This window comes from Nelumbo lutea, chromosome 8, assembly GCF_056320005.1.
Source record: "Nelumbo lutea isolate HS-2025 chromosome 8, American lotus-T2T, whole genome shotgun sequence".
In the NCBI taxonomy this organism is placed as follows: domain Eukaryota; kingdom Viridiplantae; phylum Streptophyta; class Magnoliopsida; order Proteales; family Nelumbonaceae; genus Nelumbo; species Nelumbo lutea.
This window is the reverse complement of record NC_142691.1, coordinates 55,909,469-55,933,607: the sequence shown is the minus strand read 5'-3', so window position 1 is coordinate 55,933,607 and position 24,139 is coordinate 55,909,469. Positions and strand designations below refer to the sequence as shown.

Genomic DNA, 24,139 nt, shown 5'->3' with positions numbered 1-24,139 from the left:
CTCTGAAGTGTTTGGACTTTTTTTTTAATTAACCAAGCAATCAGACACGAGTGGCTGGGATTCGTTTCTTCTAAGTAGGTTTGATTGGGTTGGTCTTTGATTAGGTTTTTCCCATCCTAGGTCGTGAATTCTTTCTAGTTGTTTAGATATCGGTGAATTGATCTATGAGAAGAGAGAAGTTGAGGATCAGAGGATGTTATTTATAAAATTGGAGCAGTTTCTGCAAAATGAAAAGATGCATCTATGTGAGCAGAAATATACTTTTTTGAAGGGACGTAGGAGTGGTATACCAAAAGAGACATGGCTAAAATAGTGAGAAACGATTCAAAGTCTCATAGTGTAAATAGGCTTTACTTCGCTCCTACTGTGGTTGAATGAAAGCATCTCACCACCTTTTGATTTTTACATCGATCTAAACCCTAAATCTTAAACCTAAACCTCTAAAATTAACATTGAAAATGCCTTTGATCAGATGCATGTCCTCGGAATAGGTATCAGCCGAATATTGCCTAATATAATAATGTAGGGGTGTCAATGTTCCAGTTTTGGGTTGGACCTTGTCCAAACCAAAATCAATTTGGACCGACCAACAAGACATATTGAATTGGACCAATCCAGACTTAATGGTCCAAAGCATTTATTGGATTGGATTGGACCTGGTCCATTCGTAATGAACTTATATTGGATTGGGTTGTATTGTATTGAGCCAATATCTGGTCCATTGATATCAGATAAGAGTACAAGTGTCAATGGACCAGGTTTGGGTTGAAACCAATCTAAATCAAAACGAGATTGAACAGGTTAGATGGTCCAAATATTGAATTGGACCAATCTAAAATGGTCCAAAATATTCATTGGATTGGATTGGACCTGGTCCATTTGCAATGGATTCACATTGGACTAGATCAGATTGGACCAAATCCAAACTAATTGACACCCCTATAATAATGGGTATGGCACTAAATCTATACTATATATAAAAGTGTGAATGCAATGTGAAATTTTTTTTGGACTAAAATTACTTTCTACTTATTTGTTTAAGAAAGGCTATAAAAGCCATTTTGTTACAATTTTAATGTCCGCTTTAATGGCTACTAAAATGCCCAAAATTGTGCATTTAGTCCATCTCTAATGATAAGGTTGAAAATATAACTTCGTTATTACTTTCCACCTCATTTAATCCCCCCTCATTAAGTTTTATACATAAATTATTATCTCTCATTTTTTCTTAATAAAAATAGATTTGTGTCAATATTTTGAACAATATAAACCCATATATTTTAAAATTAACTAAAAAACAAAACAATTTTTAATCCAAATGGTGGTTAAACAATTTAATCATTCAAATCAAATTGACCAACCTACGAAGTCATAGTTAGGTAATAAAATGTTTTAAAAAATAAGAAATATAGAAACTTACAAAAAATATAGAAAAAATTAGATACACATGATATTTTATTAATCAAATTAAAAAAAATAAGTGTAATAAACAAGAATTATTTTTATTGGTAATGAAAATGAAATACATAAATTAGAACTGACAAAAAATGAAATTATTTTATAGTTTGGCAAAGATTAATAGCTCAAATTTTGAGTCACACATGTTAACATTTAATGTCATAAATAAATAATAAAAGTTAATAAAATAAAAAATACATAAGTTTTGCAAAAAAAAACATTTAGGCATGTGTATAATATCATATATTTATTATATTAAATAAAAAGTACTGTGATATATTAGAATTATTTTTACACACAAAAATACAAAAAAGTTATAGAAAAAAATTAAACACATCTATAATTCTATATTTACACCACTATTAAAAATATGAATTGTGGAACTTTCTTTTGACTAAAATACTCATTTTTTTAATCTATTCCATATTTAATTATGAGGTTTAAATTGTAAATTGAATTACTACTTTTCACCCCATTCAATTCTCTCTATTTAAATATTACATTTTTTATAAATGAAGAAAAAAATATACACCAAAAAAGATTAAATATTACAAAATAGAAGAATATAGCCAAGCAAGTATGCCTAGCAATGATACTTGAAATTTCACAACTCAATCCAATTATTATGTATTTGGATGAGGTGTTTATATAATCAGATGTAGATTCTAATTAATAATAAAAACAAAAAAAAAAAACATAAAATTTATAAAAAAAAAGTTAAGTGCAGTATTACTATTATTATCATCTAAAATTATCATGTGCAAATCACATGCACACTTAATAGTATAGAACAAAATAGAACAAAATAGCAGAACAAGATTCATATAGCCGACCTGATATATATGGCAAAGAAGGGTTCTGTGATTGATCTGGAAGCTTATAAGCAAGCTATAGCTTCAGAAGCTGCAAAGCCTGCAATCGTCTTTGCTACTTTATCCAATTGGTTGATCCTCTTCACTCGGCTATATGACATGACTAGGGAAATGCAATGTTCATGCCCCTTTTGAAACTATAGATCTAAGAATATAGTAAATGCCCAACTTCGGAAACCACCAGTTATTATAGAAACTCTGAGGGAAATTCACAAGAGATTGGCTAAATGCAGGACTCCTTATGTTGTGTATGATGATAGTAAATTTGTCAACAAATTTTATGAAATTCCCTCAGAAATTTTCTTACAATTTTCTCTTTCTCACAAAAGGGATATTTCACAATAGGCAATTCTATGATGCTATGTTAAATCTTAATCAATCAAAAAACCAGGCTTAAAAAAACCAAAAATAAAAATAAAAATCAATCAAAAAACCTATCACTTTATTAGGTACCATACCTTTTCTGTACCATGTGGGGTTCTTACTAACATATTAGGGAGCACCCCCAATATTGTGGGTTCTAGAAAATAAATAATAACATAATTAGATGAAGAATGTTTGAGAAATTAACCTATGATGATTGCTACTTGTTCTGGAGTTTAGGAAAATATTGCTACCGAACTTAGGAAAATACCTTAAGATTCATGGTTTTTTAATTCTTAAAAAATCCATTACCTAGGCGGCTAAGCGACAATGCACACCCGTGTCACCTAAGCTCACTTGTGCATCTGTGATGTTGTACTGTTCACTTAAAATAGTAACAATCTCTATGGGGTGTCAGACAATGATATAAATACCAAAAAAAAAAAAGGAAGAAAATATTTGGAAGATGAGAAGAAAAAGCCATATATGCACATATAACAGAGGGAGAGGGATGTTATGAAGGACAGATTCTAAGGAGAGAAATTTTAGGAGATTCATTGCAATGCACCAATTGGCTGGTTGGTAAATTCTCCCGCTAGTTGTAGTTGGAGAGTTGGGATCAAATGTTGCTTACACCAGGGCTGGGGTTTTATGGGTTTGGGGATGAGTTATATCCTGTTGTGTAACACAAATCCCCAATTTTAGTGCGTATTTGGGATGACTTTTGTATAAGGGTGTCATTTGGACTGAATTTGGTCCAATCCGATTCAGTCCAATGTGATGGATCAGGTCCAATCCAGACTAATAAATACTTTGGACCATTAAATCTGGACTGGTCCAATTCAATCTATCTTCTTGGTCCATCCAATCCAAAACCAGTCCACCCCTACTTTTATGCAATAGCTTTTGGCATTGCAAAGTGGGCCCCACATAAAAAGCCTATTAAATGGGCTTTTATAAAAGCGCTTTCTTGATAAACGATTTTAAAAGGTTATTAAGATCTACTTGGTAAAGTATTTTTTGGGGGTGATTTTTCTAATGAAAAAAGCACCAAGCTCCAATCAGATCTTTCGGATGCATCAAAGTTTATCTTTAACTTCTTCCGCCTTTGGTGGCATCTAATAAACTTGAACACACTTTGGATGCTTTGTCACATCTTGAGAATCAACCAGCAGCTCTTAATGGAACTCCATCTGGCATACATAATCTAGTTTTGTCAACTAAAAGATGGGATGAGAAACTTTTATTACTAAATACTTTGTTGATTCTATTTTTCCAAAGAACCCATAAAATCATACGGTCCTGACATTTTCTAATACGCATCTCTCTCTATTTTATTTATTCACTAGTCTTAGTATTGCCACCAATCTTTAACTCACTCTCCAAGGGTTGGTTTTGGGATTGAGTTTTTCATCAGAAGCCAACAGTGTTGAGCTATATGATCACTTCTTTCCTCCTCCCCACAAAACAAGCAATTCGGGTCCAAATAATTTCTTTTTTAGTTTTTTTAATTATTTGAACTCACAAGTTATCCAGTCGGGTAAATATCTTCCACGTTAGCTTTGCCAGACTACCTTCATTTACCCATTGGAGTTTTTTAACTCTCCACCCTCCATTTTGTATGCATACGTACATTCTTCCACCCCAATTGATGAAAAGGTTTTCTATCATTTTAGTCTCATAAGAATTGTCTTCGTTTTTTATCTATATTTTCAAGGATTTTCTTTGGGAATTTAAATGTTCTAATTAGGAATTGAGGTATCATAGAGATATTAGATTTGGGGAGAGTAATCTTCCCAGCTAGAGAAAGAGACTTGTTTTCCACCCACTTAGTTTTTTGAAAATTCTCTCCTCAATCCTCTCAAATGTTTGAGTACCTTTGTGTCTATTAATGGTGCACCCAAATAGATTTGCTTTTTTCTTCTTTGATTGAGATTCTCAAAATTAGTTGTTGAGCCTTGAATGTTTTTGGAGAACATAGTTGTGGATTTATTAAAATTGAGCTTTTGACCATGGGCCTTAGCATTTTTTAAAAAATGCTATGGATACCATGCAACCATCAACAATGATTGAAAATTTGCATATTCTTATATTTTTAGATAATTTATAACAATTAAAAATAAATAAATACAAATTGATTATTTTGGTAATTAAAATTATTAGTTATAATTACTAGTGGGCCCCATGTGATGCATGGGAGTATCCAATATTCAATAGAATGATAGATAGGATTAAAAAGAAATGTAAAACATAAAGTATTTTACCTAATAAAAATAGTTAAATAGATAATTGATTAATTTAATTAATTTACTATTAATATTAACTGAATCTATATATTTGCTAAAAAAATAGGGAAAGTCTTTATTAATATCAAAGTTGTTTTATCTCCAATCACTATTAATCTAAAATTAATCAGTATATAAATTAACTTATATTAATGGTTTAAGATTATATTGAATCAAATTTTAAGATCCCGTTGGACAATTTAATGGATTATTTACTAAATTCACATATATTTAATGAATTAATAGTTCTCAGTTCACAGGTATAAGAGGACTTTTTATAATAACAATAACAATAGTAATAACAATAACAATAATAATAATAATAATAATAATAATAATAATAATAATAATAATATTTCAATAATTGACAAAATCGGTGTTATTTTCAAAAATGTTGAAATCTGTGAGCACCAAAAGTAAACTTCATTTTTGGACAAAAGTGCCCTTCTCTTAGTTTCTTTTCTTGTCCAACCCAAAAATTTAGACCATCAATCCTCATTGAGGATTTTTGAAGTATGCTCCATTATCAATGCTGGGAATCAGAGCTTAAAAATCGGACCTCCTTAAAACACCCTCCAGATATTTCATCTTTTCTTCCCTTTCTCATGCATGGTGTCTCATTGCTTTTGGTTTTTTGACATAAAAGTTGTATTTTGCATCATTGCACCTTCCCTAGGAATCGAATCTCCTCCACTGCCTCACCTCTCTCTCTCTCTCTCTCTCTCTCTCTCTCTCTCTCTTCATTGTCTCTTGTGTCCTATCCTTCAAAGATTGATGTTATACATGGTTTCTCAAAAGAACTTAAAATAAAGGGTTCAACTATGATATCAGAAAGATATGGTATCCAAAAATCTTCTAACCAAACAATTGGGATTATAAATGTGGTAGCTAATCAGGTGTTATCAAAATTCATGGGTGAATTTTGATTGGTCAAGACTATTACGTACCATATCTTTCCCGCATCATAAATTTTCCAATGCAAATTGGGCCTTCTCTGCCTTCAAATCCCAAAATTGGAGTTTTAGGCTCACACCTGGACTCCAAATATCAGATGAAATGCTAGAAGAAATACAAATCTTGATGGTGTATTTTTTCCTTTCATAGGTTCTCTAAGAAAGGAAGAAATTTACAGATTTGCAAGAAAATGGCTGCAACTTTCATAGATTGCAATCATGGATAGAAGAAATGGAAAATCCCAATCTCGCAATTTTTCCAAACACAAAAAATGTTCTGATAGTGACTACCAAGGGAAATAGTGTCGAAATCATTTCATTTTTTAATTTCTTGCTGATTGCCATGGAATTTTAATATCTTTTGATAAAATGGGATGAATATAACATTGAAAGAACCTTAAGGGCTCTACACCATCTGGCCAAAACCTACAAGAGCTCTCAAACACGGAACAGAAGATCACCAACTAAGGGGGAGAGGACTCACCCTGATCCCTACATAAAACTAACTAGATAGTGAGTAATAGAATTATCATCACGGTTTACATGAACAAACCTCGATCACAATGTCAAAACAATCCAACATCAACATGATTTTTGGATAAACAAAACTAAAAATATATGCATCTATGCATGCATGGGTTCACTCTGCAAGAGAGAATCAACTAGCATAGCACCATATCACAAAAAGATTTTAGACTGCATTGATTTGCCAATTCCTAGCCTTTTTTTGGATGGCCATCACCTTCCTAGTGACGACCTGGGCTCCTAAGACGAGGCTGCTGCATCTCAAGAAAAATTCATTGTCGTTCTTCAAGAACACTCCATACCACAGCATATTAGGCTCCTGAGATCCAGCCACCATTCCAAGCTACTTTCTTAGCTCCGAAACCTTCAGCTGTTCGTCCAAAAGTGAACTTTACTTTTTGCACTCATCGATTTGAACTTTTTTTTTTTCAAAACAGCACGGATTTTTCCCATTGGTGAAACTTTATTATTATTATTTTTTGTATAAATCTTTGTAAATGCCTTCACAACTGATTTGTTGGTAGTCTCTCGCTGGTTTGTATCGAAGATATGGAATCAAATTCAGATCTACCCCAAAAAAATAAAAAAAATTCAAATCCTCTACCCATTGTGGCCAATTCACGATTCACCAAGCATTAATTAAAGCCTTTCGATTGAAGTCGACGGCCCTGTCCGATAAAGGATAAAAATCAAAATCAGATGCAAAATTTGAACCCACTAAAGCTTCGATTTATTGTTTATTCTTGGTACCTCTACTTTGTTATTTCTACCACCCATAGTTTACTTGCCACATAATAACACGTCTGCACCTTTGAACCATGGTTATATCAAAAACTCCCCTACCAATGGGCAAAAATGTAATGACAATTAAGATATATTTCAGAAGCACAGGAAGTTCAAAGCTTACAAAGAACCAAATAAACAAGAAAAGGAAAAATAAAGGTGTAGTTAAAGCAACATATCATCGGGTACACCGGTATATTCCCCTATATGAAAAGCGGGAAAAAAAAAAGCAGAAAAATAAAAACGGAAAATCTAAGCTCCACCTATGCCATCAGAAAGAAAAAAATCCAAAACCAAGGATGACTACACACAAAACTCGGAATATCAATGATAGTACATGAGTTGCTGACTGGATGAATTGTTTGCATAACCATCATACAAGGACTGGGACCCACCAGCGCTCAAACCCATGGATGCTGCTGCTGCAGCAAGGCCTTGTCGTCCAGTCATCTGCATAAGAGCCTGGCCTGTTAAGCTAGAACCAGTAGCCTGGCTCAAGGCAAGTTGGCGCTGGTAGGCCAACAACTCTGCTGCCGAATAGCCCTGGTTCATTCCAGTTTGAAGGATCTGGAAAGGGGGAACTGGAGGAGGCAATGGGTTCGAAACAGTCCCTGGAGGAGTTGGCTTGCTACCCCATGAACACTGCACACAGACAATTCCAAAAGGCATTTGTTATACAGATCAGTACCAAGACATGCTACACAAGTACACAACCAATATCTTATAGTTTAGTAGTACAGCCCACCAACTGATGGTGGTGGCTCGGTAGGATCTCTGACTCGTCGCAGAGACCTGGGGATCAAATCCCACTGTCACCAGGGTTGGAGCGTCAAGGGAATGGGAGATGGGCTAATGCCCGTTGTGTAGCCCCATGAAATAATAAATAAATAAATAAGTTTAGGACAGCCCTATAAGGAAGCTTCATACAAGCTGTCACTCTTCGGTTGTCAGCTTGTCGCAGCGGATCCATGGAAGAGAAGTTTTGGCACTTTCATCAAAAGATTGAAACTTCATTTAAACACCAAATCGCAGTGACTATGAGATATATCTCTAGATACGCTACCATATAGAAAACTTTGATGGCTAAGGACAGAAAAACAAACGGATAGGTAACTGCAACCATCACACCTAGATTGTTTCAACCATACAAATGACCTCACTAAGCTGGAGTAAGGTTGAAATCAAGTTTTGGTGGACCCCCCCCCCAAACCCAACCAACCAACCAACAGGCATCTAACAGGTTTTAGATCATGTTACAGATCCTAATTCCTCAGTTTACTGTTGCACACCCTATTCAACTGATAGAATAGAGATTTCCTGTCAGTCTGAACAGTTACAGTGCGTATTATATGCCTTGGCTCAAGTCTTGATATATGAAATTAATCCCACAGAAATATTCCAAGCTACAGACGGTAGCTTGGTTGAAGATGATGAAGGACCATCACTTCATGCACTGGCTTCAAGCTTCAGTATATTTGATCAACCCCACATGAAAAGATTCATCCAACCATGTGGTGTCTGTGACTATTTAGAGTCCTGGTTCTGTGTCTACTATCATGTCCTCCTAAACATAGTGGTTTATAAAAATGAGGGCCACCGCCAGAACACAATAAATGAAAGAGATTAGAATAGAGAGATCCCTCTAATGGAGATATGCTACCTTCATGGATTTTCCACATACTATCATTCCATTGGCCATCCGAATGGCCAAGGCTGCTTCTTCATGAGTGTGATACCTTACAAAACCAAATCCCTTGTCCTTCTGGATGCGCACCTCCTCAATAACCCCAGCCCCAAGGTCATGGAACTGACGATGAAGTTCTGCTTGTGTCACCTGGAAAGGAATGTAATAATTATATAGAATAACAAGAAAAAGAGAACCACATGAATGCTCACAAGACAAAATAACAAGAAACAGAGAACCAACAAAACTTTTTGTGTCACTAAAATAAAAGCTATGGAAATTTGCCCACGGAAAAAAAGAGTATGGATTTGGAATCGGCTTTGATTACCTCATGAGCAAGGTTGCCAACATATACAGTTGTATAGGCTGGATTGTTTTCTGGTGCCTCCTCATTGGTATTTTCAGGACCTCCATCTGTATGTAAAAGGAAAAGAGAGAGAACAGCTCAATGCTCTAAACGTTTTCAGGAAGGTCATGTTCACTATTTTCGGCATGTTGTGGATGCTTTTACAGCCGCAAACAGCAGCAGTAATGGGCGATTAATTAAGAGTTTAATGGACAGCAGCAGTAATGGGCGATTAACTCAGTGTTCCTATCTTATCTTATCTTATCTAGATTCAGTGTTCCTATCTGTTAGCTAGATACAGTGTCCCTATCCTATCTTATCTGTTAGCTAGATTCAGTGTTCTTATCTTATCTAGCTAGATACAGTTCTATCTTATCTGTTTCTATCTTAGCTTAGATTAGTAGGGAGTCTTATCTGTTCAGTGTTCTTATTTTATCTGTTTCTATCTTAGCTAAATTCAGTAGTATAGATTAGTAGAGAGTCTTCCTAAAAGTAGGACTCTTATATTCTTGTAATCTCCTATTTAAAGGAGCTGATGATATTCAATGAAGGGATCGAAATTTTCAGTCAAGAAAGAGCAGAGAAGAGTTGGTGATCCCTTTAACAAATCACCATTAAGGCGCCAAGATAGGTTCCTCAAGAAAAGGGAGGAACAAGGGAAAACAAGAGGTTTTCCCGTTGGCCGACCTGTGACGAGATCCTATTCGCAGTCCCTTAACATGGCATCACTTAAAAAACTACTTAAAGGCTGGTATATTTGGTTATTTACATTTCAGGAATACTTGGACACTGCCCCAACCCAAAAACTACTTACATCCTGGTATCTGGTTATGTAGTATGTACATTTCAGGAAAACTTGGACAGTGCTCCAACATGACACCCCAAGACATGTATCAATAGTTTTGTAATGGCATACATATCGTTTGATGTGTTATGTTGCATGTGTGTCACAGTGTGTGAGAAGGGGAGGTAATGACAGACTAGCAAGTAGTAGCACTTGTACAAGTGATACCTTGAACCAAAAACTAATAAGTTTTTTATGGCCACCAACTTATATTTTAGGTTATCTTGACTTAAGCCCTCAAATGGATAAATGTCATCACTGTTTATTATAAGTAGTTGATTATTTCTTTTAATTTCTTTCTGCTAATCAACTATTTGGAACTTGGAATTAAATCAGTTTTTTGATCAGCAACAGAGAAAACAAATCATTAAATATTTGAGATAAAAGAGTTATAACAAGAGGTTGTGAAAATCTGAAAAGACCCATTACATAACATACACACCCACCACCCTATTAAAATTGTGCCCAATATATTTACTGTTTGTAACCTGCTTGTTTAGCCAAGCCATCCGCCAGGCTATTAACAGATCTCCTAACCCTTCTAATTTGAATAATGTCTTTAAAAAACCACTTAAAGTACCAAAGTTCATTCCAAAAATGTTGAGCCACCTTTTACCTTCGCTCAGCTACCCTACTACTTCTTTGAGTCCCCTTCAATGATTAGTCTAACAATTCCCATTTCTTTGGCTTTCTGTACCCCAAAAAATGCTGCCAAAAGCTCTGCCCTTACTGAATTACCTAGTTCTATTGGACCCAAAAACATAGCACAAATAGTATCACCCTCATCCCTTATCACCCCCCCCCAGAAAAAATAAAAAATAAAAATTCCGAGGGACCAAGATTGCCCAAAAGTTGCTTCCATCAAAGTTTAGTTTCATCCAACCACCAATTGGGGGTGACCACACCTCTCAAGGACTTTTTGTTTCCTAGAGGAAGAGCAAACTATTGCCCCCTAGTTCCTAAAGAAATCTTCACTAAAAAGTCTAAGAATAGTTCCAGTGTCTTCACCCACTGTTCATCTCCTAGAGTTGTGATCTTAATAACTGTCTCCTTACTTTTCTTTCTCCCCAAAATTCTTGTATTCCTTTCTTCCCAAATTGTCCATATCATTGCAGCCCTTGTACTCCTTTCTTCCCAAATTGTCCATATCATTGCAGCCCTTGTACATCTCCACATAATTCTGCCCCTTCTCTTTGTGCTTCACAAAAAAAACAGGTAAAACAACCTGTCCAAATTGATAGGAGGGTTCCACCTACAACCAAAAAGAGAAGAACCATTCCAAAATGCAGCAAACAAAAGAACAGGAGATTTAAGAGGTGGAAGGCAATCTCACCATTCAACTTGCACAAAAAAACACCTGTTGGGGGACACAATCCAATTCGGTCTTTTCCTTTCTAGCAAGTCACAAGTATTAATGCAACCCATAAAAAAAGGTATTAATGCAACCATGGGAAACTTCCCAACAAAAAGCACTGACTTTTGGGGGGATAGGGACACACCATACTTCTTTCACAGGAAAGAAAGGAGAAGAGGTAGCCACAAGAGAAGTGAAAATACAATTGCAAGAAAACAACCCAGTAGGATTAAGGGACCGCACATGACCATCTCTCACAATGTCATCAAAGGCTAAATTATCCAAGATGCACAATAGGTTAGAAATTTTTATTACCAAAAAAAAAATACGTTAGAAATTTTAAACTCTAAGATTCCTTATAAAACCCAAATTCTAATTCAGCCCAAATAAGGAAGGATGAGACTAAATGAACATAGACACAAGTCTTTCCTTTAGATTGGAGAGAACAAACAAAGGAGGAAACACATCTTCCAAAGGAGACTCCCCAATCCAAATATCTTCCTGGAACCTAATCTTATTACCTAAGGCCAAATCGTACCTTACATGATTAAGAATTTGATGAATGATATTATGTATAGCTTTCCATGGTGCAGCCAGGTTAGCTATGTGCAGAATACCAACATCCCAACCATTTTTTATAGCCCATGAATGCTAGTCACAACTTTATGCCATAGCCACTCATTCTCCAACAAGAAGTGCCAAAGTCCCTTACACAAAAGAGCTATGTTCTTTTTACTAACATTGTTAATTCCCAATTCACCCTCAAATGATCTTTTTTCCCTTCCCCCAACTCCCATGGAAAATGCCTCACTGAATTCTCAATTATTTTCACAACTATCTAAGGCATCCTAAAGACACACATAAAATAAACAAGGAGGTTAGCTATGGTGGATTTAAAGAGAATTATCCTCACACCAACTCACGAAGTGAAATATAGTTGATAGTGATGGAATGAAAGCCCCCAGCCCCTAACTTCATAAAACTCAAACTTGATGGAAGCTTTATTGGCAACAGGGGACTGGCTGGGGTAAGTAAGAGTATTTTCAGAGATATAGAAGGTAATGCGGTGGCCTTGTATTCAGGACCCTTGGAGCATGATGATGCATTGACAGCAGAACTTGTCAGTCTACTGCAGGGGTTAAGACTAGATAAACAATTGAGCTTCCACAATCTAGAGGTGGATGGGGATTCTCAAGTAGTCATCTCATGGACTAGAAACAGTACCCAGATTCCCTGGGTCTTCCAGTATAACTTCAGGAAGATTGTAAACCCAACAAGGGAGCTAAATGTTGCCTTTAAGTGCATAAGAAGAACAGCAAATGAAATGGAAGACTCTTTGACCAAACAAGATACTGTAAGAAAGCAAATGTTTTCAGAAAATCTGTAATCTTTTGTTGTTTTGGGGTGGAACTTAAACCCAATCTCTTGTAACTCCTAAATTCACATCAATAAAATATTTTTCCTGCTGATCAAAATACGAAAAAGTGAAATATAGTTGTTTTCCACTCAGCTAGTCTCTTCTCAATTCTTTCCACCACTGGAGTCCAAAAACTAACTAATCTAAGGTCATCACATAAGGGTAATCCTAAATATCAAGGGTCACACCCCACCTTCACACCCCAAAATCTTTGCCAAAGACCTCAATTCTTCTTTTAAATAAACTCCTGACACCAATCTTTTATTCCAACTAACTTTTAAGCGGCATTTTCTTTCAAAAAGGCTTACCACCAATTTCAATTTCTCAAACCCACCGTTGCTCTCCCCATCACAGAAAACAAAATATTATCCGCAAACTGCAAGTGAGTTACCATCACTCTCTCTCTCTCCCCATAGACCAACATTTGAACAATTGCAAAGTGCAAACAATTAGCTCTATAGATCAGCCTACTGAGAACATCAACCACCAAATTAAAAAGAAAAGGAGATAGAGGATCACCCTGCCTAAGGCCTCTAATAGTTCCAAGAAAGTCTACCACAGACCCATTAACAATGATAGAGAAATGACTCATTTGTAAACAATCCTTGCTCCATTTACACCACAAATCTTCAAAACCACAACTTCTCAAAATGTTAACTAATAACTCCCCATGTCCAATCATTTTCTCCTAATTTAAATATAATAAATAACTTACTAAAATATTAAAGATGATCATTAAAGACTTTAGGATCAAGGGAGATCAAGAGGGACCATCTAGTCAAATTGGAGGAAATTGAGAATTGGAAGGTTGAGTCAAAATATTAATATTTCACTTTTGGGCAAATGGCTTTGGAGGTTTCCTATAGACTCAAACTATGGCATGGTGTGGTGGTTAGCATCAAAGATCAAAATTTCACAATGTACTGGCTGGTAGTTATCATATAGATAGGTCACCAGTACACAAAATTTTGGTCTTTTGACCAATCTTGAAAAAAAAAAAAAAAAACTAAAAAAAAAGGTGTGTGGGGTTGAAACACACAATACACCCATCCAATGTACTGGGGTGTATCGATTCATGGATGCGAGCTAATGGCAAGGATGTAGCCTATCTTCAAGATCAACATTGAGACATCCCTAGAAATAGATTTTCTAAGGTGCACCCCTTTTCTATTGCCACATTAGTTATGATACTTTTTTACTAGGATAAGATCAAAAATTTGAAGGACCATTAGTGTGGGAGAGGCTGCTCAAAAATGTTTTACGTCTACTCTCTTCTTATAAAGCCAAACCCATCTCTCAGCTTGTCACCAGTTCCCCTTCAGGATTGTCTTGGGATTTGGGTCTTACAAGAGAACTTGGGGATTTTGAAAGCCTTCTTTGCCTGAAATTATTGAATTCTCATGAAGGAGCTTTTCTTTACTTTTCTAATTCAGACAGACTAGTTTTTGGACAGCTTCTCCCTTTGGTTGCTTCGTGTACTTTACCCATGAAGGATATTTGGAATAAGTGCCACCTAAGACTAAGACCTTCTGTTGGGAGATTTTTCACTCCAAAATCAGCACTTGCAAGACTCCACAAAGGAGACCCATCTCCCTTCAGATGTGTACTTTGATAAAGCAAGTTGCAAATACACTTCCATCTGTGCTATTTTCTCCCATTGACATGCTTCTTGTATGCTTTTTCCATGAAGAATAGTTGGAATAAGCAAGTGACAGCTAAGATTAATGCCCTCTGTTGGGAGGTCTTTCACTCAAGAACCAATACTTGTGAGTCTTTGCAAAGGAAACCCACTTGATATCCCTCTCGTCATATTTGTGAGTTTTGTAAGCAAGTGGCAAATCCACTTTCCATCTGCTAATCCCTTGTTCTTTTGTTATACAGATTTGAGAATAGTTATCTTTAAATTTATGGTTGCACGTGGAACCCTCCTCAAATGGTGAAAGCTTATTTAGAAGCTCTTCGCTTGGATTGACAAAGATAAGGTGAAGATTTTATGGCATTGCACAAGGATGGAAATTCTATGGGCCATACTGGAAAATAGCAGAATTTTCAAGCAAAGCAAAAGAGCTTACAAACCCTCATTCAAAGCATCATAAAGAAGATGATTCATGGGTTAAAATAATGAAAATCTTTTTAAGCTTTTTCTATGAATGATTTAAGCAGAAACTAAAAGTGGATTGCTATTAGCACTAGAGCATAAATCTGGTCACAGTGGCAAAAGCATGAATATGGTTAAATTAAATTTCAATAGCTGTAGCTTAGGCAACCCAGTCCCATCCAGTATAGGGGGATTTATAAGAAAGCACCAAGGCAACATTTGGCTATATGTACTAAGATCCAGATGGCCATTAAAACTCTTAGGACTGCAAGTCAGTTTTCCCAACTTGAAGAATTTCAATTACATTGAGCTTGGGTTAGGGTTCAGGCTCATTGAAAATATAAAACTTTCCAACCCAACCAAGCCCAAGTTGCACCTATAGAAACTCTACCATAACAGGACTACTTTCAGCATTAGAGATTTTGAGACTTATAAAGTATCTAAACTTGAATCATGTAATAGTAGAAAAAGGACTTCACAGTTGTTCTAGGCTGGATGAAGGTAAATAGTCAAGGATCATGGTGTTTTTGTAATACCCTTTTTATCAATAACTTAGGAAATCGATTTCATTAGAATTAAAAAAAAAAAGCAGTACAACCAGAAGTTGTGAAGGGAACAAAGTGGACACCAGATGTCTAATCCCCAAAAAATTACAAATAGACCCAAAACATAGGCTGTCTTTGTACCCCTTCTTTAACCAAACAACAAAGAGGTCACCAGGTGCTTTCGTAATACTACAAACGAGATTTAAGGCATTGGGCGGGGAATTGGTCATCTGATATTTTTTTTGTTTTGAGAAAAGATGAAGTCCATTGTATTAAATGTATGAAATGGGAGAGAAAAAAAAGGGAGAGCCCATTATAATGAAGCTGTACATGGAGGGAATCCCACAGTAAGGTCAGGATTACCGATCTATCTATTCTGGGACATTTTTTGCATGATTGAACCAGTGATTTAAAAGGTGCGCCTAGGTGCATAGGTGAGGTGCATTTTAGGGTATGCGCTTCGCCTAGGTCCTAGGCGCACGCCTGGTGCGCGTGATGCACCTTGTGCCTCGGCCTAGGCATGCACCTTTTGAAAAATTGGCTTTTTTTTTTCTTTTTTTTGAACCTAGTGGCTAGGCCGGGGGCTCCGCCCAACCCCCTATTCGCTAATGTTGGTCATTCATTCATCCTAATAAAATATCTTCTTAAAAAGCAATTAAAATTATAAAACCATTAATTTTTGTGTGAGAACTAAGAATTTAAGACCCTAACATGGACTTGTTTGGGCTTGCCTCGAGGGGTGTGGCACAAAGGCAGCTCGTAGAATCAGGAATGTAATATGTTTTACATCACATTAGCTAGTTGAAGTAATGCAATTGAGGAAAAAAAGATATTGTGGGTTTTACATGGTTGAAAATGTTTTATATGTTTGACCTTATTTTTAAATTCTCATTTGAATATGCTTTACATTTTATGTTTATGTATTTTAATTTTAGATAATAGGTTTTTTAAAACATTTATTTTAAAACTTAAGTTTATATTTTTTTTTAATTTTATGTTTAAAATTTTTTGATTTTTTGGCTTTTTTTTTAATTTTCTGACATGTTTTTGATTTTTTAGCATTTTTTTGTATTTTTGCACACCTTGCTTCAAATAGGTGTGCGCCTCACCTTGTGCCCTGGGCGCAAATTGGCCCCGGCACCTTGTGCTTTTAAAACACTGGATTGAACATAATCCATTCTTTTCTATCATCTTATAAGATTCTTGATTATTCATTAACAAAAAAAATAAACATTAGAAGGAGGTGACACAGCTGGACATGTCATATACATAATTTATACTAAAAGATGAAGTATCTGATACAATAAGGCACCCCTGTATAGTATGTGGGTATCATAATCAATTAGTAGTACCAGGATGGGTAAACTACCAACAAATCGCTGAAACCATATAAATAATTTACAATAAAAATTGAAGTATCTGATACAATAAGGCACCCTTGTAATTAATTATCCTGTTTGATTAATGAAAGTTTTATTATTGATCAAAAAAAATAAGGCACCCTTTTACAGTATGTGGGTATCCAAAAAGGGCAAAAAAAAACAAAACGCTGAAGCCTATGATTACCTAGAAAATGTGTGCATTCAAATGTCAAGGAGAAGACACGCAAAATACCTGAAGAGCCGTTTGTAAGTACTACTGTTGTTTGGTTATCACTGTTCTGCTTGTCTTCATTAAATCCAGCTCCTTTAGCTGCCCAATTACATCTAATTTGCCTATTTCCAAGCCATTTCCCTGAAAGTTAACATTGCCATCCCTTTTCATTTCTGAAACTTGAAAAAGGGTAAAGCAAAAAGGATTTAACCAGTTGCAGTTTCCTCACCAGTCAAGTCATTTATAGCACTTTGTGCATCCTGCAAAACAATCACAGCAGATAAGATAATTAATGTCTGGTGATCTTGGTTTCTTTATAAGTAACTTGACATTTTATCTATTAAAATGATACAAGATATGTACATACAATACAAGCATCCCCTGGAGAGGTACAAGCTGGCTACCTCTCCACAATTTAATGGCACGTTACAACTAAGCCCAATACAATTGCTCCCTATTGAATCCCTTCTTGGCTAACATTGACAATAATAAACTGCTAATAGATATTAGTTCCAATTATTAAATTCAAACTCCTATTTAAGCAGTGTCACGTGGGTTCTACCAAATGGATGTAGTGTCCATGTCAGACAGGGTTTAGATTCTGACACTTTTCCTTCCATACCATTTTCTTTTTCTTTTTGTCATTGCTTTTTTGATACAGATGAACCTTTAGCATACATATAAACATTAGAGTTTAGATTCTGACACTTTTGTTTAGCTTGGAAGACAATTCTCCATATCATTAATCATTTACTTTTTTATTCTGTGTTTGTTTGGAAGACAATTCTCCATATAATAATTGATTATGAAAATACCTGCTGATTACGAAAAGAAACAAACCCAAATCCCCTAGATCGCCCAGTTTTGTTATCCCACATGACCCTTGCATCCCTGCAAAGTAATTTGATTGATAATCAAACATGAATACAGTCAATTAAAATAGCACTATCTAAAACAAACCATAACAGATAAAAGACAAAAAGAAACTTACGAACAACTTGGATATACTGAGAAGCAGGCAAACAATGTTGCATCAGTGACATCAGGGCTCAGATCACCAACAAAAATATTGAAGTGCCCTAACAAACATAAACACCATTGAAGCTAGCTCAGTGATGACATTGTAGAAAGGGGGGCGAGGGGGAATCCTCAAGTGAGATATAGGGAAATAGGGGAAAGGGAGAAATGGATGTAAGAACCAACCAGAAGTATCCTCCCTCTGGCCATTGGCATATGCCCAGTTCACCTTAATTGCCTGACCATAACTGCAAATGGATTAAATAGGGAAAACATTATCCATAGCACTAAGATATATATTTCATGAGGATTCAAAGCATGGTATGATCATTTCAACTGAAAAAAAAAGGCTAATATTCCTAAAGCAAACTACCAATAAGGCAATTAAAGCATTTGAAAGACAAATTTATTCAGCTTTCCATTAGAAAAAACACTGCAATGCTCAAATACCAATTAGATTAACACTGCTCAAAACCTAAATTGCTTAAACCATGTTTTGAGCAATCAAGTACAGTGAAACCCTCATGAAAAAAGACAGTCCATCAAAGGGTGAATAAAAGCTTAAATAAGACACCAAAATGGGATTGCTTTTTACAAGAGATTTTTTTCTTACAGTTGTCGTCCATGCAATGTCATTATAGCAAGTGCAGCAGACCTTCGATCATAGTAGTCCACAAACCCGTACGATGACTGCCAATAAGCAACAAAGAATTAACAGGAAAGTTTGAGTTTCAATTCTTGGATAATATGCATAGTATCAGCTAATAACTTCCAACCTATGTATGTTAAACAAACACAAATACCAAGTATTGTTCCGTCTTCTATTAGGTCATTTTTGCAAACAAAAGAGAATGTAAAAAGTAAATAAAAGTGGAACACTTTTTCAATATAAAAGTAAAAGCTATCCACCAAACCACCAAAGGCTATGATATGTAGTATATACCATATTGAAAGACACATAACATCTTATATGGTTCTTGTACCCTGTACCACAAAGAATTTTCTTCAATGCAACATTTTGTAAGAAAATTGGCCACTTGGTTTTTCACAGGACTCAGTTCCAACCAAATACAAAACTTCAAATACAGAATATCGCTTACAACATTCTCATAGAAGATAAAAAGTGGGTAATGAGAGGAAAACTGCCCCACTGTACCAAGTTCCTATTCCAACTGTAGAATCATGCATCTGTATGTGGTACTTGGGTAGATATTATTTTCATTTCATATGGTGCAGTTCATATTAGCGTAGCTAATGAATCTTCCAAAGACTTACCACTTATAAGATATCCATTTAAGTTGTGCTATGTTGCAAAGAAAATGGATGAAAGGAAAATATAATCTAAAGAAAGCGATTTTCCATTTTTTGTTTGACTAGGGAAACCAAAAAAGGGAAAGAAATTCAAGAAAAAAAATTGACAAGGTGAGGTAAAAATTTTATTAGAGGATGAAAAAGATACAACAATTTCCAGGCATCTCACACCCAGAAAGAAAGGCATGTTACAGACTCCAAACAGACCGAGTACAAAGCAAATGGAAAAGATTCTGAGACTTAAACTCAGAGTTAACTGACAGCTAAGAAACAAGCTTAGACACTGCAGACTGAATTAATTCCTCCAGACTTAGACACTGCAACCAAAAAAAATAGAAAAGTGCATCCCTTTAACTTCTTTTATTTTTCTCTCCCTAAAGGTAGGGAACATTAGAAAATGAAAGGAAGCAAAGCAGGTCCAATTAACTCCTAAAAGAAAATTCTTCATTTTTACATTCTTTTCTTTTCTCATTTGCTTAGCAATCAAACAAAATGTCAGGGCCAATGTTTTAAAATGCAGAGGTGTTCCACTACCTGGAGGCATGAGGTGTAGTTCAAATTGTAAGAGAAGTAGGCCCCCCAAACACAAGGAGGTGTAAGTCTCCTTAAGAGAAAGGGGGGATGAGGAGGAAGAAGAGGAAGAAGAATCTCATTTATATTTACTTTTAATAAATTTTTTTATATTAAGAAGAATGAATATGCATAGCACTAGTTCAAAATCCCACTAACAAAAAAAAATGCGAACAAATTGGGCTGATTGAAAAGGGGGGCTGGAATCAGGGGGGCGAAGGCCCCAGCCATGGGGTAAGCCCCCAACCCACTTTCTTTCCCTTCCCTTTCCCTTTCCTTTCTTTCTTCTTTCTCTTTTTTTCTTCTCTTTCTTTCTTTTTCTTTCCCTTCCCTTTCTTTTCTTTTCCTTTTTTTCCTTCTTTCTTTCTTTTTCTTCTTTTTTTTCTGTCCTTTTACATGAGGTGTGCATGAGGCGTACACCTCTAGCATGCCTCATGAAAAACGCGTATGAGGCATATGCCTCTTGCACCTGAGGCACCTAGGCATATGCCTCAGAGGTGTCAGCACCTCTGGCATATGCCTCAGGGCGTTTAGGGGGCACCTCGCCTGGGGGTGTCAGTGCTGCAAGGCATACGCCTCCCACGCTTTTTAAAACACTAGTTAGGGCCCACTCTATTCCACTGGTAAGCAATACTTTCATCGGCTGTGCAGCTCATTTGATTTTGGTTGTCTCCACCAGAATTGGCTTGCTGCTTGTATTGATATCAGCTTTTCCCAAGTGCTTGCGGCCTATGCCAAATTATACATTACTTGGAAGAGAATGTACACCATGCAGCCTAGCAGACAATATGCAGTATCACCATCCATCTCAAGCTTACTTGACAGGGAGCAATGCAAAAAGTAACCTTCAGACAAAACAGTCCGTTAAATAAAATATGTTGCAATGGAATGATTATCACTGAGGCCTGAAGGATAAATGAGAAGTAAACATAAAATACCATGTTCAAATCAACTGATATCTTACTGTATGCTACTGTAAGAATATAATATACTCGATTCAGTATAGTAGAAGAAAAAAGAAAAGACCATGGCTGCCTACAATAAGCAATGCTTCATAAGAAACAAATAAAAATAAAACATTTTAATCCACAAACTACACAAGCAAATGTAACCTGACTAGCTTTTCAACAGTGGAACCACAACCAATGACCAATGTGTAATGGCTTGACTTAATAGCTTAATGTGATATCAAAGCAAAATAAATTGCAAGCAAGCTAAAAGAAATAATCACCAAAAAACTAATAATCATGGGGGCCTGGCAATTATAATAACCAAACCTTCTCTTTTCTGATGAGCTTGCATCCTTCAAGTGGACCAGTACTCTGGAAGACCTCTGCAAGAAGAGTCTCGGTCACATTCGGATGAATATTGCCCACATACCTGAATCAGCATGACCTATCTTCATTAATAGGCAAATAACATGGAGGACACTAAACAAATAGTGAATAAGACCAAAATGTATGCAACGTTATGCTTAGCACTGCCAATCACTGCAAGCTTATAAATCATAGGTTGAGGAGCTACATCAGAAGAAAGGACCCAAATAGATGTCCAAAAGAAAGTCCGCTCCTTTCATGAAATTATAAAAGGTGAACACTCCAAAAGTTCTCTCAATTGTAGGAACCTAGAAAAACCTGTTCAAACTTCAAGGTTTGGGCCCCAAGAAGCATAAATGCAAAAAAATAAAAGAAAAAGAAACAAAGAAAACCGTTGCATAGAACTCACACACTACGGCATGAAGATGAATCAAACCCAGGAGGCAGATTTCCACTTGGAACCGGCTCCATCTGCAAAATATAAAAGAAAAAAAGAAGAAAATAAAGAAAATGACCCTGAAAAGTCTAAGAGGATTTCCTAACAAAATGAAAGAAAAAAAAAATCCCACAGCTGTCCAATACAACCTGTCAACCTCTATCCAATAACCCACATCCGAAAGGCAAAATATTAAGGAAAAGGGAAAAAAGAGTTGCAGTTGCTCAAAACTAAAACTAATAAATTCCTAATGCAATGCAAAAACAGAAAATCTAGACCAAAATCTCAATTCTATAAATTGGCAAGGATGACATAAGACATCCAACAAAAGTGGGAGATAAACAGGGGAAAAAGGCAAAAAATAGGGCAACAATCTTATTCTAACTAATACATTTTTGCACTCTGTGCAATTGTTAGGCTAATTGATATGTCATTTTCTTAATAAGCACAACTCACACTTACCAATTGAGCAAAAGAAAAGAATCAAAATGTACAAATATAATTAGACCTAGTCAATTGCAAATAATTTCAGTTTATGTTGTTATAAATTACACAAGTAAAATGTAAAAACACAATAGCTTCTTACTGGTCATGGATCTAAATCCATCAAGAACCAGGTTTTGGCTCTTGAGACTGGCCTCAAAATTAAAAATAAAAAATCAATAAAAAAGACTTTTAATTTTATCTCTTCCAACTTAGCTAGTCTTTCCCTGTTTATTCTTTGCTCTAATCTTATCTTCTCATTTTCCTGCCCATTTCCCTTATAGTGCTCTATTTTTTTCTCGATTTCCACCAAAATAGGCTTCTACGTATTTAGTTCAGTTGCAAATAAAGACCAATCAAAATACGGAAAGTTTGACAATATAATCAATAAATTTTGACGATATTATAAATTTCTAATCTTCTCTGTTAGTTTGAATTCATTAGATGTTCAAGTTCACAGCATCCTTGATTCACTGGCAAACCATGTAAATGAGAATATTAACACTATGTCAATAAATAAAGAACTTAGGAAAGTGCTAGCAAACACTGATGAGACACTTATTTTTTGTTAAAAAATACCAAATCATGCACATTAGAGGAACCACATAATGCTACAGTTACGGGAAGTCTCGCTTTAACTAAAATGAACTGAACCGTGAAGGCAGTAATACATCATGCAAGTAAGAAAATAACAAGATATTCAAGAAACTGAACCAAGAAAATTTAATGAACTTCACATCGAATCTTGCATCAACACAAAAGCAACTAAGAATACATACATGATCAATGACTTCAATCAAAGTAAAAGCATATTCATAAACAGAATCTACACAAAATGCAGCGAAAGAGATAATATATCGAACCTGAGGCATCGCGGCAGCGAGCACGGGATGATAGAGCTGCTGCTGAAGCAACGCCTGCTGCATCAGGGCTTGCTGCTTTAACCTCTGCTGCATTTTCTAAAACCCTAGAACTCTCCTAACCAAGATACTGAAATCAAATAGTAAACGCTAGAAATCTTCCACAGAAGATTCCCAAACTCTGCTTTGGAGATCAAATTGGACCGTACGAACAAAAAGGCATAATAACCTACAGAACCTAGGAGAAAATGAACGCAGAAAAGAATCAAAGCACAGGATTTATACAAGATTCTCTAAAAGATCAAAGGAATCAACAAGAAATTGCTCTATGACTTCAATGGAACGACAATTGAGAAAGATGAGGAATTGGAAATTGGAGCAGAAACCCTAACGAGCAAGAGCTTTTCGACAGATTTGGTTCTTCTCTCTCTCCTCTCTCGGTGCAAGTAACACCACAGAGACAACAAAGTCGGTGAAAAAAAGGTCCTTTTGGCGTGGCCGCGTGTAGATATTTAAATATGGACCACATTTCGATACGTGGAATGTTTAATTCCAATCTGACGACAAAGAAAGGCTTCTAGCGTTGGAGACCCCATCCAATAAAATTCCGTCATCCGATGGTCGAAATCCATGGCTGAAATCAATTCGCCGTCGCCAATGGTTGTGGAAAAAGTTCACAGAATAACCGTGGAGGTTGTGGGGATGGATTGCGTCGCCCCGGTTCCGGGACATATCGAGCATTCTAGGGCTCTAGGGTTTGGTTTACGCTAACATTACGGCTTCGCATCCGCCCCTCAAATACATCCCACGCATTGCGGACGCGGCGCGTCTCCGCCTACACGCAGATTAAAGAAACTCGTGCAGAGCTAACTGCCTAGTTAACTCCCTCACGCCTAAAAGAGCATCATCCCCTAGGCTATTCATTGTTCGTATCTCCTTTCTCCGGATTCTAATATCAGAACTAAAACCCAAGTCTTGAACCAGTTGACGGATTCTATATTGTGGTCTTGGTTGATTCTGAGTTTG

At 35.9% G+C, this 24,139-nt stretch overlaps 1 protein-coding gene across 1 annotated transcript; it reads right to left on the bottom strand.

The window, feature by feature from the left end:
• Nucleotides 1-7,314: 7,314 nt before the first annotated feature.
• LOC148844302 (oligouridylate-binding protein 1-like) lies at nucleotides 7,315-23,882 on the bottom strand. Its single transcript, XM_088957303.1, has 12 exons — nucleotides 23,117-23,882; nucleotides 21,744-21,805; nucleotides 21,296-21,398; nucleotides 18,751-18,827; nucleotides 18,324-18,385; nucleotides 18,112-18,199; nucleotides 17,936-18,011; nucleotides 17,350-17,380; nucleotides 17,142-17,261; nucleotides 9,252-9,337; nucleotides 8,900-9,073; nucleotides 7,315-7,881 (listed from the first exon to the last, which is right to left on the bottom strand). Exons 1-12 carry the CDS (start codon nucleotides 23,207-23,209, stop codon nucleotides 7,564-7,566), a joined length of 1,290 nt encoding a protein of 429 aa, XP_088813429.1. The 5' UTR covers nucleotides 23,210-23,882; the 3' UTR covers nucleotides 7,315-7,563.
• Nucleotides 23,883-24,139: the final 257 nt, after the last annotated feature.

Excerpts from the sequence above, each read along its gene's own strand:
- LOC148844302 (XM_088957303.1), bottom strand. The coding sequence starts at position 23,209 with ATGCAGCAGAGGTTAAAGCAGCAAGCCCTGATGCAGCAGGCGTTGCTT. Across the intron at positions 18,012-18,111 it reads TCAGTATATCCAAGTTGTTC|GGATGCAAGGGTCATGTGGG; the intron begins GTAAGTTTCTTT and ends ATTACTTTGCAG. Across the intron at positions 9,074-9,251 it reads TTGGCAACCTTGCTCATGAG|GTGACACAAGCAGAACTTCA; the intron begins GTAATCAAAGCC and ends ATTCCTTTCCAG.